General features: G+C 35.0%; 1 protein-coding gene across 4 annotated transcripts in view; it reads left to right on the top strand.

Moving 5' to 3' along the window:
* LOC124366380 (calmodulin-binding transcription activator 1) overlaps window positions 1-13,373 on the top strand; it is a 148,016-nt gene that overhangs the window by 100,416 nt on the left and 34,227 nt on the right. For all 4 annotated transcript variants that reach the window (XM_046822895.1, XM_046822891.1, XM_046822893.1 and 1 more), the window contains 9 exons: window positions 1,450-1,592; window positions 3,182-3,308; window positions 4,169-4,392; window positions 5,552-5,727; window positions 6,343-6,445; window positions 7,470-7,656; window positions 8,440-8,536; window positions 9,442-9,545; window positions 10,686-10,884. In XM_046822895.1, the coding sequence (XP_046678851.1) occupies window positions 1,450-1,592; window positions 3,182-3,308; window positions 4,169-4,392; window positions 5,552-5,727; window positions 6,343-6,445; window positions 7,470-7,656; window positions 8,440-8,536; window positions 9,442-9,545; window positions 10,686-10,884 (1,360 nt within the window). The remainder of the gene's footprint in view (window positions 1-1,449; window positions 1,593-3,181; window positions 3,309-4,168; window positions 4,393-5,551; window positions 5,728-6,342; window positions 6,446-7,469; window positions 7,657-8,439; window positions 8,537-9,441; window positions 9,546-10,685; window positions 10,885-13,373) is intronic.

Here is a 13,373-nt window from a genome sequence, read left to right as displayed (position 1 = left end):
CAGCATTAGTAAAATTAATAAACTAATTAAGTAATTATAGTAAATCGTAAAATATCTTACAAAAATAATTAGTACAATTATGTGTATAAATTATATGATGTGTTATATTATTCATTATCTTGTAAATCCATAAAAATATAACGTTTTGAATTTGTTTTTCCCTGTATTATAATATTTATTTTGTTTTACGTTTTAGACTTCCACACAATGCAGTATAGTATTTTTTTTTTTTTAAGGAATGCTACTATAAGCTCTAGTAGTAAAAGCTCTTTAATTTATCTTTAACATTTTATGGCATTCAATATTCTGTGAGGTGCCCTATGCTGTATAAAACCATTGTTATAAAACACAACCTATGGTGATAATGAACTTTTTGTATAAAATATGCATGGAATACTGATTATTACTAACAAATTTAATTTATAACTAAATTGCCTAATTTTTTACTGTATATTTTGAATTTTTGCACTTAACGAAGGTTTTATTTAACTCAAGATTTGTTAAACATTGCCACTAAGGGTATTCAAGTTTCGTATTATGATACATTATAAGTTCAAAACATATATTCATAGTTTATTTACCTTTGTTGTTATTCTATGCCTTAAGTAATAAAAAAATTAATATACGTACATTTGATCAGTTTTCTACAAAGTTCTAAAAATCCAGCAAGTACACGAGAAAGGGCACATAAGATACACTGCAGAGTATTGAAAAGCACCTTTGCTAACCAGAATCCAATTCATCTAAGAAAATACTGAACAGATTTAGAATTTCAAACCTACCACTATACATTTGACTTACGGCCATTCCACACGGCTTGCGTGTCTGTGTGCATGTTACCTATGTTTCAAAAGATAGCTTCCTTGCTTACCAAATGAGGCCACACTGATCGCATTTGGACAGTAGTGTTCTTTTTGAAATGCGGTGGTGGGTTTCAAATTGCGCATACACAGAGGAAGCAAGGAGACCACTTGTAATCCCAACTACAAGTTCTCTGTTGTGTAGCTGATCTTGTTGTGGGGTTTGATTTTACAAGTGGGTGGCTCTGTGTGTATTCAGGGAGTAAAAATTTAGCACTAATTGAAGAAATACGTACAATTGTCTACACACAGTGAATTTGGGACTTGATATTCTAAGGTCAAGTAAGAATGGGACAAAAGCATTGGAGCTGACATCTTTTCCAACACCGACCACAAATCGTGGCCAGAATATCAACGTAGCAGCTATTGCATATATCCAGGAGTGATTATTAAATTGGTTCTTCAGATCCTTATGCAGACAAACAAAAGACTCTACCTTTGTCCAAAGTGGCCAGTTGGAACTGAGAAAAGCTATTGGTAATTCCAATGATTGCACCATATGATGACAAATTTTAAGATGATATTGGGAATACCCGCTGAATAGATCTTATCAAAGATTGTGTGGATTTAGATGTCATGTAATATGCAGGTAACAACATCGTGGAGCTGAGTGATCAGGAGCAGGACAGTTCCCAGGAGAAGAACAGCCCTGGGCAGCCTCAGACTGACCTCGAGTACCGAGAGGGTTCGGCCAACATCACCGACTACTCACCAGAGTGGGCGTACCCTGAGGTTTGTTTTTGTTAATTAGCCATTTTCACTCTTAATCTAATGGTTTACATTTTCATGTTCTAAAGTAATAGTTATTATTCGCTAACAGTTGGTAACATTGTTACTTCAATGTTAAATGTAAATGTAAGTATAAAAGTTCAACTTGAATTCAAAATCTAAGGAATTATTCGTGAAATTAATGATCTTGTCTGTATTCTTTAAGGGATAAACATTTGGAAAAATACTAGAAACCATGATACAATTTAATTGACAATAAAGCATCATATTGACATGCTGTTTACAAGCAAGTGTCAAATATGGAAATAAAAGTTTAATCACTGTTAACCAACTATATGTAAACCAAATATTTGGCTGAACATGACAGCAATCATTTATCTTGTTCGGTCAACAGTAGTATAATTACAAGGGCTGTCCAGAAAGTAGATTACATTTTGCTCTGTAGCCGCTAGAGGCATTTTGATGTCAGGGCATTTCTCCGTTCAGTGGCTATCCAGCCGTGCTAGTGAGAGGTTACCGTCGCTCCTTGTTGTTTTACAGTAGCAGTTTAAAATGTCTGACGAAATTGAAAATCCCGTGAGTTGTGAAGCACGTTCGGTAATATGGGTTTTGTTGGCTATAAACTATAACAATAAACTAATTGAGAGTTATCTCCAACTCTGTAAAGTTTATGGGAACGATGTGATTACTGAAGATGGAGTGTGTCAGTGGTGCATTAGGTTTAAAAATGGCCAAACTAATGTGCATAATGACAAACAAAGTGGACAGCCAGCATTGTGACTGATCAAATTGTCTCTAAAGTTGATGAGAAGATTAAAGAGGACTGCCAATTCACAATAACAGAACTCTCAGTTTTCCTCAAATGACGTGGAACTGCGGGAGGGTGTGACTGGTTGAAGTCACAGGTAGCAGAACTTTATAACGCTGGAATTTCAAAACTAATGCACCGCTATGATAAGTGCCTCAATTTGCATGGTGAGTATGTTAAAAAATAGTATTTTAATATCACTTTCAAATTTATATAATACAATTTTTATCGAGAATTTTGATTTTTGATTATATCAAAATGTAATCTACTTTCTGGATAGCTCTCTTATTATTGACAGCTGGTTTTAAGACTGTTGAGCTAAAAAAATACAATCCGAGAAAAATGTGATTCATCAATACTTTAATGCTGTTGATACGTTCTAATTTCAACCCTCAAGAAAACTGGTACAACAAAAAGGTTCTTTCATAGGAGGAACTCATCTATCGGTTTCATGAAAAACTGGTCTGTGTGCTTATAAAATGGTAATTGATTTTCGGTTCCTGGACTATGTTTGGGTGAAGATATCTATCAAATCCTGTATGTAACCTAAGTTTGGATCAGCTGATATTTGTAATGCTTAACCTTTAATTACAGACTTTAATTTTTTTAATGGAAGCCACTATTACAAGTCAGAGAGTTAATAATAGTTTACTAGTATTTACCAGAACAGAATAGATGCAGTTAAGTTATAACAACTAAAAGATTTGCCTAGTTATATATGAAGAGTTTTGCTTGTTTATCTGTGATAATATCTTGGCTTGACCGGCTACGTCGTCTCATACAGGGTGGCGTGAAGGTGCTTGTGACGGGACCCTGGTACTCCACCACCTCTCCGTACACTGTACTGTTTGACTCCTTCCCTGTGCCCACCACTCTGGTGCAATCTGGAGTGTTACGGTGTTACTGTCCAGGTACATATATAGAGAGAGGTTTTCATAAACCATATTGAAATTATTAAATAAAGTTTCATTAGCTGACAAATCCGAACCGTTTTGTTTTCTGATCATTTTGCTAATGCCAGTAACAACAATTTTATGGTAAATTTTTAAACGATTCACACTGAAAAAATAATAATAGGTACAGACTCTACAACATTTTTTCTATACAAAAAAGTTGAAACGGTTTCCTTCAACATCTATTACGTAAAGTAACTATGAAAACCCTCACTTTTTATTGAATACTTATGAAAAATTTCATAATTTACTGTAGATTTATGAGATTTATATAGATTTAGCTGAATAGAAACTTTAATATTTATGTAAAACTAGCAGAAAAATATTATATTTTTATAGTATTTTCTTTTTTTACCACTTGTTATGGTGTTTAATATATTGAAGTCTAGAGTAGATTAATAATTTTCACAACTTCAGCTTTAAATTAACTTTAATATTGATGAAAACTAGTTTTGTTGCATATTTATTTGTTTGTAAAACTTTTACTGGAGTTTTAATAACTGGAGTCAAGAGTAAATTAATAATTTTCATAACATATGACCCAAGTGTTATTTTATACTTTAATTTTATAATTTTTACAATTTTACATTTTAATTTTACACTTTTTCCAATTTTACATTTTATTTGACATATTTGAACTTAAGACCCATTGTAAGTTTAAATATGTCAAAACTACACTGATATAAAGTATCTAAATGTAACTAAGACCTTATAACAATTTCAACTTTTATAGGGCTATTGATAATGTCTATATCAAATGTGTGTGATTTTTTGCTCACTGACGTTTAATTTTAATAATAATTTTAATTTCTCCGCAGCACACGAGGTAGGCCTGGCCACACTGCAGGTTGCGTGTCAGGGCTTCGTCATCTCTAACTCTGCCATGTTTGAGTACAAGACACCACCGAGGGAGCAGCAGGGTGTGAAGGACACAGTCACCAACCCCAATGATAACTTGCTCAAGTTCACCCTTCTCCAGCGGCTGGAGGCCATGGACGAAAGGCTGGAGATCAAACAGGAGCCGGACACTGGACATGACTTTGTAAGCGACTCTGAAGACTGTCTAATTTTTGCGTACTTTTAAATTTTACCAAAATGCTTTGTCTAGGTATTCATTGTTTTAGTTGAATCAAAATGACCTGTGTGTTCTTTTTATAGTAGATCATGAGTACTTCTTTATTAAAAATCATACTTAGAATAGTTGAAATTCAGAGTAGATGCAGTAGTTGAAAAACCTTAAGAAGAAAAATATTGGTTAGTAGTAATGTAATTTCTGGTACTCAACCACAGTGTTGACGTTCTGGAATGTCATTACATGATTTGATCACAAGAGTAACGATGATGAATCGAAATACACTCAATATAGTGTGCAAAGCCACAGGTATCCTAAGTAAGCTATCTGAACATTCAAGACATCGTCAGAATGCCTGTGTGGTCTAAGAGGATCTTGGACAAGCGTTAACCTTGGAATCACGGGATCGATTTCCGTGTCTGACATTAGAGATTTTTGCGGTCTGGTGTACACTTATGAGTCACTTGTCTGTCATAAAGTCGGTGGGAGAACCATGTTAAATTAATGGTGGTTGGCTTGAGTAGAAGTTGATGGAATCAGTGATTTTTTGTATAAATGTACCAGACCTAAAACATCTGTTTTGTCTTTAGTATAAAAAAACCACTTAATTTACATTTTTTATGTTCCATGAGGCATTTATTATTCAACCATGATCACAATAATAGCTTTTAAGAGTTGCAAAAAACTATTTAAATCACAATAACACCCGAATTGTAATCTGTAAAAGTCTATACTCCTTAAAAGATTATAATGTTCTAGTAAAGATTAAGTATGTGTAAAGTAATCGTCAAAGAAACAATATAGTTAAAAAGTGAATATATTATAATAGTGTATGACAACAGTTTAACCCTCACTATCCTACTCGCACTGGTACCAAAATAGGAAAATCTGGTATGGTGTATTAGTCATTATTGTAGCAACACTCTAAAGGCAGATATTAGTTATTCTTCAGGTTATTGGACTTCCAGTCTATGTTTTTAGGTCAACAGTAAACAATAGCTCTCTAGAAAATAAAATACCATTACAAGATAAGGTATATACTATTAATAGATTGAATTAAAGTGTTAAATTTTAAGCAATGTGATCAGTTACACTAAGGTAAGTAACAATTTGTGTTGTGCTTGTTAAGGTGGAAGGCAATCAGCTGTTTAAACAGAAGAACCTGGAGGAGAGGCTGGTCTACAAGTGTCAGGGCCTCAGTCGCCGAGCGTGGCGTAACGACGTGGAAGACACGAGGGTCACATGGTGCTCGACACACCGCAGCATGACTCTGCTACACCTCGCGGCGTCTCTCGGCTACACCAAGTCAGTACCAGCAGTATCTACTTGTTGCTTGTCAAGTCTGGAATGTGGGGAAAATAAATTTGCTAGGAGAAATTTAGGCAAACTTTAATGTATGTCATATTTAAGGTATTAAGCGGATGAAATTGTATATTAGCCCAAGAAACCATTATACAGGGTGTCCCGTAACTCTCTGGACAAAGCTATACCACATTATTGCTCAGGTCGACAAACATATTTCACCATATGAACATGGGTCTCTGATACTTAGTTTCCCATCTACATCAGACGTAGCTCAATCTAATAACTGTAACACTATTATAGGCTAAATTTGTAATATTGTTCATTACGATTTCGAAGAGACTGTGACTATTACTTCAAAATCATTACAATCACTTTCAAACCCTGAACAGTGCATTTCTGTATTAATTATCATTAACAAGGTAATAAGATGTTGTCAATGGGACAACGGTGAGTGGAGGAAGAAGCGGTGTGACAGGGGTGGGGTGGCGGGGCATGACGGGGTCCGCCAAAGCTGAGTTATGGGAATAGGTTAGTAAATGAGGTGTTTGTTTTTATGAACTAATGAAATTTATAATAACGTCCAGATTCTCTTACTTGTTCCACTGTGTGCTGTAGGCTGGTCTGTGCCATGCTGCACTGGCGTGCCGAGAACTCCTCACTCCTGCTGGAAACCGAAGTGGACGCCCTCAGTCAAGACGATGACGGCAACACCCCTCTTGTGAGTGTGATGGTCTCTTACCTTAGTACTAAGGAACTTGGTTATATCAACATAAGGGTCTAGTAACAGTGTTAGTTACAGTATTAACAAATTGCGGGCAGCGGGCATGTTAGTACTTGATCTAACTTTACCATCAGTATTAAATTGAATTTGAACTAAATTGGATTATATCTGTATTTAAAAAAGTTCTTTTAGTAAAAGGGCTGAAACTCTATATATATATATATATATATATAGAGTATTTATTATACATTGTTTGTACATCTCTTAGTAGCTAAATAAATCTGAACTAATAGGAAACAAACATATTTTACTCACGTTTATTTAAAGTTCTCAAATGAACAAAACACACAACCAACCTGTCTAATCTAACAGAACATCTGAGCTCATTCTACCAGATGTTTATTATTATATTAGTGTGAAAACAGCAAATATCAAACCTAGCTGAGAAGTGGATCCAAATGCATTCTAGCGAAAATGTCAAGAAATACAATCGTTAATGCTAAACGCAGAATAGAGGAAACAGCATGTGTGCCTTTCAGCCTTTAGGCCGCTGAACGGATGGACACAACATGTTTACCTTTTGCACGCAATGGTACTTCTTCTTTTTTCTGATAACAAGATTTTAAACGGGAGAAAAAATTTAAGTTCAGTTACTTTATTAATAAAATATAATAATTATTAATAAATTACCGTGATCACATTGATGTGGCAGTCAAGGGGTTAATTTGAAATCCACACGGATCAAATCCTTTTCAGGTTCAAAAGTAGTAATGATTTCCTCAGTCAGCTCTTGCTCTTCAAGATTTAAAAAAACAAAAAGCACAGTTAAATATCAATTGCTTTTGTTGAAAACAACTTGATATTGGACAAATATGCCTTAAATTTATAACAGATATTCATACTACATCTGGTGGACAGGTCATCGATAAATTTCACCCCTTGTTTACAAATAAGAATTTCTAAATTCAAAATTAAAATTGTTGGTTGTTGTTTCGATAAAGAATTGGTTATTGTTGTGTAGATGTGGGCGTGCCTGAGGGGACACACACAGACGGCACTGTTGCTCTACCAGTGGAACAGCACAGCTCTGTCCGTCACCAACAGCCAGCGACAGTCTCCCCTGGACCTGGCCCGAGCCAACAGACACCACGGGCTGGTGGAACAGTTACGAGCAGTGCATCGTGACAAGGCCAACATATCACAACCAGGTATCTATCACCAACAGTTGACATCACAGAGCCACGTGAAGAGAGTTTTCTTTTAATATTTTTTTATTTTAATTAAATTTTACTACCCTTTGAACTCCAATTATTTTAAGAACTCCGAGTATTATCCAAAAAAATAACAATTGGTATACCAATTATTTTTACCTTTAATTTGTATTATTTATTAGTGAAATTTATTACAATATTTTTTATAAAAATATTACAGATGATTTTTATTCTATTTAATGCCACTGCCTTTTCAAGATTTCTTGCCAGGTATGACTTTTTAACTTCATTAATAAACATTTAACATAAAACTTGGTGTTACATTCAGGCTACGTCTGGAGAGGGTTATTGTGCTATGTATAGTAGACAAACAAAGTACTGAATAGTTACAATTTAAATTTGTTTTTTTTTTTTAATAATACAAATTTGCTATTTACAATATTAAATACATTTTAGTGTTTAGAATCCACCTTTTTAAATAGTTAATGTCCACTTATTTAGGCTTCTACAAATTCTTGTGAATAATTTTTTAGTTAGGCTAATGTCCAGTTTATGATTTATTTGAAGTTGAAATCAAATTTTAAAATATGAATTAAAGCTGTTATGCCCCGCACTCTGTATTATATCCCCAAGAGAAATTTAAATTTAAATTTACAGTGTTGATGGCCTTAAAAGTGAATGACGTTTTGTTGTAAATCAGTGTACATACTCTCTCCCTATCCTGTTTGTGTTGGTCAGTTAACGTTCTCACTACTCAATAACCCAGGCAACTTTTTGTAGAATCGATAACGGAAGACAGCATCCGAGATGAGACAGATCTCGGAGTTTCCACTGCCAAAGACGAAGGGATCTTCCTCCGACCGGGCGCAGTGCCGAGGTAACCACAGGCATACATGTTAACACTACTAATATATTAGTTTATTACTTGGGTCATGTTTTTATTAAAGCAGTTTGAAAAATACTTTTACTTTACAAAAAATCCAATAAAACTTTCACAGCTATCTTTACAATAACAACTTTACTTTGTAATGAAACACAGTTTTTGTAATCCTACGTGAGAGTATGAATATAGTGGCATGACACGATCTGTGTATTTTATTCCATACGTTAACTTTTTTATATAGTTTCACTTCGTATCGTAGGACGTCGTATTGCTGTGTGTGTACTCGTACCAAACACTGTACTAATTACTTTGTAAAACGGCATCTTATCTTTAACAGCTCAAGCATGTATTAATGTTAAATTGCAATAAGTTTTGCGGTAGATCTGTTATAGAGCTAAACTCTACAAAGAATCAATGTTCTGAAAATATACTTATTGTCGTATTATTGTGAGTTAGCACATTTAGATGGATCACAAACTATTCATATCGGTCTAGTAAGTGGTTAATGTGCAGTACAGTTAAGGTGGGGCCAAGTAATAAGCAGTACAATTAAGGTGGGTCCAAGTAATAAGCAGTACAATTAAGGTGGGGCCAAGTAATAAGCAGTACAATTAAGGTGGGGCCAATTAATAAGCAGTACAGTTAAGGTGGGGCCAAGTAATAAGCAGTACAATTAAGGTGGGCCAAGTAATAAGCAGCACAATTAAGGTGGGGCCAAGTAATAAGCAGCACAGTTAAGGTGGGGCCAAGTAATTAGCAGCACAATTAAGGTGGGCCAAGTAATAAGCAGTACAGTTAAGGTGGGGCCAAGTAATAAGCAGTACAATTAATTGAGGTGGGGCCAAGTAATGTGCAGCATCCTTATTGGTTATTATTTCTGACAATGTGTTCTGTTACAGGAATGAAGCACAGAAGTACAAATTGCTCAGCTTATATGTAAACATTCCATCTACCAACAACTCAGTGCCTGCTGTGTCGAGCTCCACTCCCAGCCCAAACACAGGTGACTTACAATGACAAAAATTCGTATTTTTTTATTTAATAGTCAATGTAAAGTACAAAAAATCCAAATAATTTTTTTTATAAGAAACAAATTGCCTTTCTCATCAAGCCAAAAATATGTTAATTTCTGTACAGTATTTACAGAATGTACAGTACAGTATATATACAGTATTATTTATGCGGTGTATTTTGGTAATAAGCGTTAAAATAAATATGTCTTAACCCATCAAGGCATACTAATTAACACTTTGATGAGAACGCTATTGGGTAACTAATCAAGTGTGCATGTGGCATTAGCCATGTGGTCTCATGTGAGGAATTACAGCAATTTTCATAATATAATACTGAGAACTAATGTTGTTACTATAGTATTGTGACATGTAGAAAAGTTTATAACTGTAATATACCAGATGATTCCAATAAAAGTGCACATTTTTCTAGAGGATGTGAGTACAAACAGTTTTTTGTCCACTACATTATGGGGCCACAAATGTTTCGCTTCCACAAAAATTGACAAAAGAACTGCATAAAAGAACCACATAATGTGAACAAGAATGTAAAAAAATTATTTTCAAAATTTCTTCCGTTTGTGTCAATACTAAGCTTATCCCTTCATAACATTGACTGTTTTACTTGTATTTTGAAAGGATTTGGGTTTTTCTCCCACTTTTCCTGCTTAATAATACTTTTTTTACATTCTTTGTTGCAGGAAGTGGTTCTTTTATTTATAATTAACAAGAAAAACACATTTAGTTTCTGTAGCTTTGCGTTTTTCTGGCTGTATCTCAAAGAGAACACTATGTGTTGCCTACGAGGAGGCTTTTCACAAATTCTCAATTTTTTTGAAAACAAAACATTTGCGACTCCATGTGTACTGGACAAAAATGTTTGTATTCACATCGTCTATCAACCCTGAAAAATTCTCACTTTTATTGGAATCACCTGGTATACCCTGAATCACAGACAAGAGAAAAAAATAAATAGGCTTTGAACTTATTACAGGAACTTTTTATACCTCAACCAGATAGCTATATATATTTTATTTCTCCCTGAGCATTTTCCATAATGACTCAGCTTCTTGAGCTCCTGTAACTCAAATGGACATCAAACTAAAATATTGATTAATTTCCATCTGTTTTAGTGAACAACAACAGTAACAATACTAACAACAACAACAACCAGAGTGCCAACAACAAGTCCCATGGTACACAGACGACAACAACGACAAGAGACAACATGTTGTCAGGTTCAGAGCCAACCCTCAAGTCAGGACGTCAGAGTCCTGCACACCCGCGGCCCACCAAACACAGGAGTCACCGGGACTCTACTAAACTATCTAGGTGAGCTCTCTTCTACAGTGTTACTAATAGTGATTTTAGAAAGTTAACCCTTTGCATTGATAGGCCACTAGGTGTAGTGTACCTTACTGTACCCTCGCTCAGCTCAAATGAAATCTCAGGTAGCCAGTCGTCCTCTAAGCTAGCTGAGCCACAGGTAGAGTCCGGCTGGGTTCATCATCTCCACTCACCGTTTGCATAACCATGTACATCACTTCAACTCGTATTTGAGTTGATAACAATACAAGTATAAGTAAAGTTCCAGAGTGATAACAATCTTAGTATAAGGACAGTATCAGAGTGATAACAATCCTAGTATAAGCACAGTTCCAGTGTGACAACAATCCGATTATAACTACAGTTCCAGAGTGATAACAATCCTAGTACAAGGACAGTTCCAGAGTGATAACAATCCTAGTATAAGTACAGTTCCAGAGTGATAACAATCCTAGTTCCAGAGTGATAACAAGGACTACAGTTCTAGAGTGATAACAATCCTAGTATAAGTACAGTTCCAGAGTGATAACAATCCGAGTATAACTACAGTTCCAGAGTGATAACGATCCGAGTATAAGTACAGTTCCAGAGTGATAACAATCTAAGTATAACTACAGTTCCAAAGTGATAACAAACCTAGTATAAAGTACAGTTCCAGAGTGATAACAATCCGAGTATAACTACAGTTCTAGAGTGATAACAATACAAGTATAACTACAGTTCCAGTGTGATAACAATCCGAGTATAAGGACAGTTCCAGAGAGATAGCAATCCTAGTATAAGTATAGTTCCAGAGTGATAATAAACCTAGTATAACTACAGTTCTAGAGTGATAACAATCCGAGTATAACTACAGTTCTAGAGTGATAACAATCCTAGTATAAGGACAGTTCCAGAGTGATAACAATCCTAGTATAAGGACAGTTCCAGAGTGATAACAATCCTAGTATAAGTACAGTTCCAGAGTGATAACAATCCTAGTATAAGGACAGTTCCAGAGTGATAACAATCCTAGTATAACTACAGTTCTAGAGTGATAACAATCCTAGTATAAGGACAGTTCCAGAGTGATAACAATCCTAGTATAAGGACAGTTCCAGAGTGATAACAATCCTAGTATAACTACAGTTCCAGAGTGATAACAATCCGAGTATAACTACAGTTCTAGAGTGATAACAATCCGAGTATAACTACAGTTCCAGAGTGATAACAATCCTAGTATAACTACAGTTCCAGAGTGATAACAATCCTAGTATAGCTACAGTTCCAGAGTGATAACAATCCTAGTATAAGTACAGTTCCAGAGTGATAACAATCCGAGTATAAGGACAGTTCCAGAGTGATAACAATCCTAGTATAAGTACAGTTCCAGAGTGATAACAATCCTAGTATAACTACAGTTCTAGAGTGATAACAATCCTAGTATAAGGACAGTTCCAGAGTGATAACAATCCTAGTATAAGGACAGTTCCAGAGTGATAACAATCCGAGTATAACTACAGTTCTAGAGTGATAACAATCGAGTATAATACAGTTCCAGAGTGATAACAATCCGAGTATATAAGACCAGTGATAACAATCCTAGTATAACTACAGTTCTAGTGATACTACAGTTCTAGAGTGATAACAATCTGAGTTATAACTACAGTTCCAGAGTGATAACAATCACAGTCAGAGTGATAACAATAGTAGTGATAACAATCCGAGTATAACTACAGTTCCAGAGTGATAACAATCCGAGTATAACTACAGTTCTAGAGTGATAACAATCCGAGTATAAGGACAGTACAGTTCTAGAGTGATAACAATCCTAGTATAAGTACAGTTCCAGAGTGATAACAATCCGAGTATAACTACAGTTCTAGAGTGATAACAATCCGAGTATAACTACAGTTCTAGAGTGATAACAATCCTAGTATAGCTACAGTTCCAGAATGATAACAATCCGAGTATAACTACAGTTCTAGAGTGATAACAATCCTAGTATAACTACAGTTCCAGAGTGATAACAATCCGAGTATAACTACAGTTCTAGAGTGATAACAATCCGAGTATAACTACAGTTCCAGAGTGATAACAATCCTAGTATAAGTACAGTTCCAGAGTGATAACAATCCTAGTATAAGGACAGTTCCAGAGTGATAACAATCCTAGTATAAGTACAGTTCCAGAGTGATAACAATCCGAGTATAACTACAGTTCCAGAGTGATAACAATCCTAGTATAAGTACAGTTCCAGAGTGATAACAATCCTAGTATAACTACAGTTCCAGAGTGATAACAATCCTAGTATAAGGACAGTTCCAGAGTGATAACAATCCTAGTATAAGGACAGTTCCAGAGTGATAACAATCCGAGTATAACTACAGTTCTAGAGTGATAACAATCCTAGTATAAGGACAGTTCCAGAGTGATAACAATCCTAGTATAGCTACAGTTCTAGAATGATAACAATCCGAGTATAACTACAGTTCTAGAGTGATAACTACAGTTCT

This window comes from Homalodisca vitripennis, chromosome 7 (genome assembly GCF_021130785.1).
Source record: "Homalodisca vitripennis isolate AUS2020 chromosome 7, UT_GWSS_2.1, whole genome shotgun sequence".
Taxonomy (NCBI): Eukaryota; Metazoa; Arthropoda; class Insecta; order Hemiptera; family Cicadellidae; genus Homalodisca; species Homalodisca vitripennis.
Note: the sequence above shows the minus strand (reverse complement) of the source record. Positions and strands in the feature narration are given on the sequence as shown.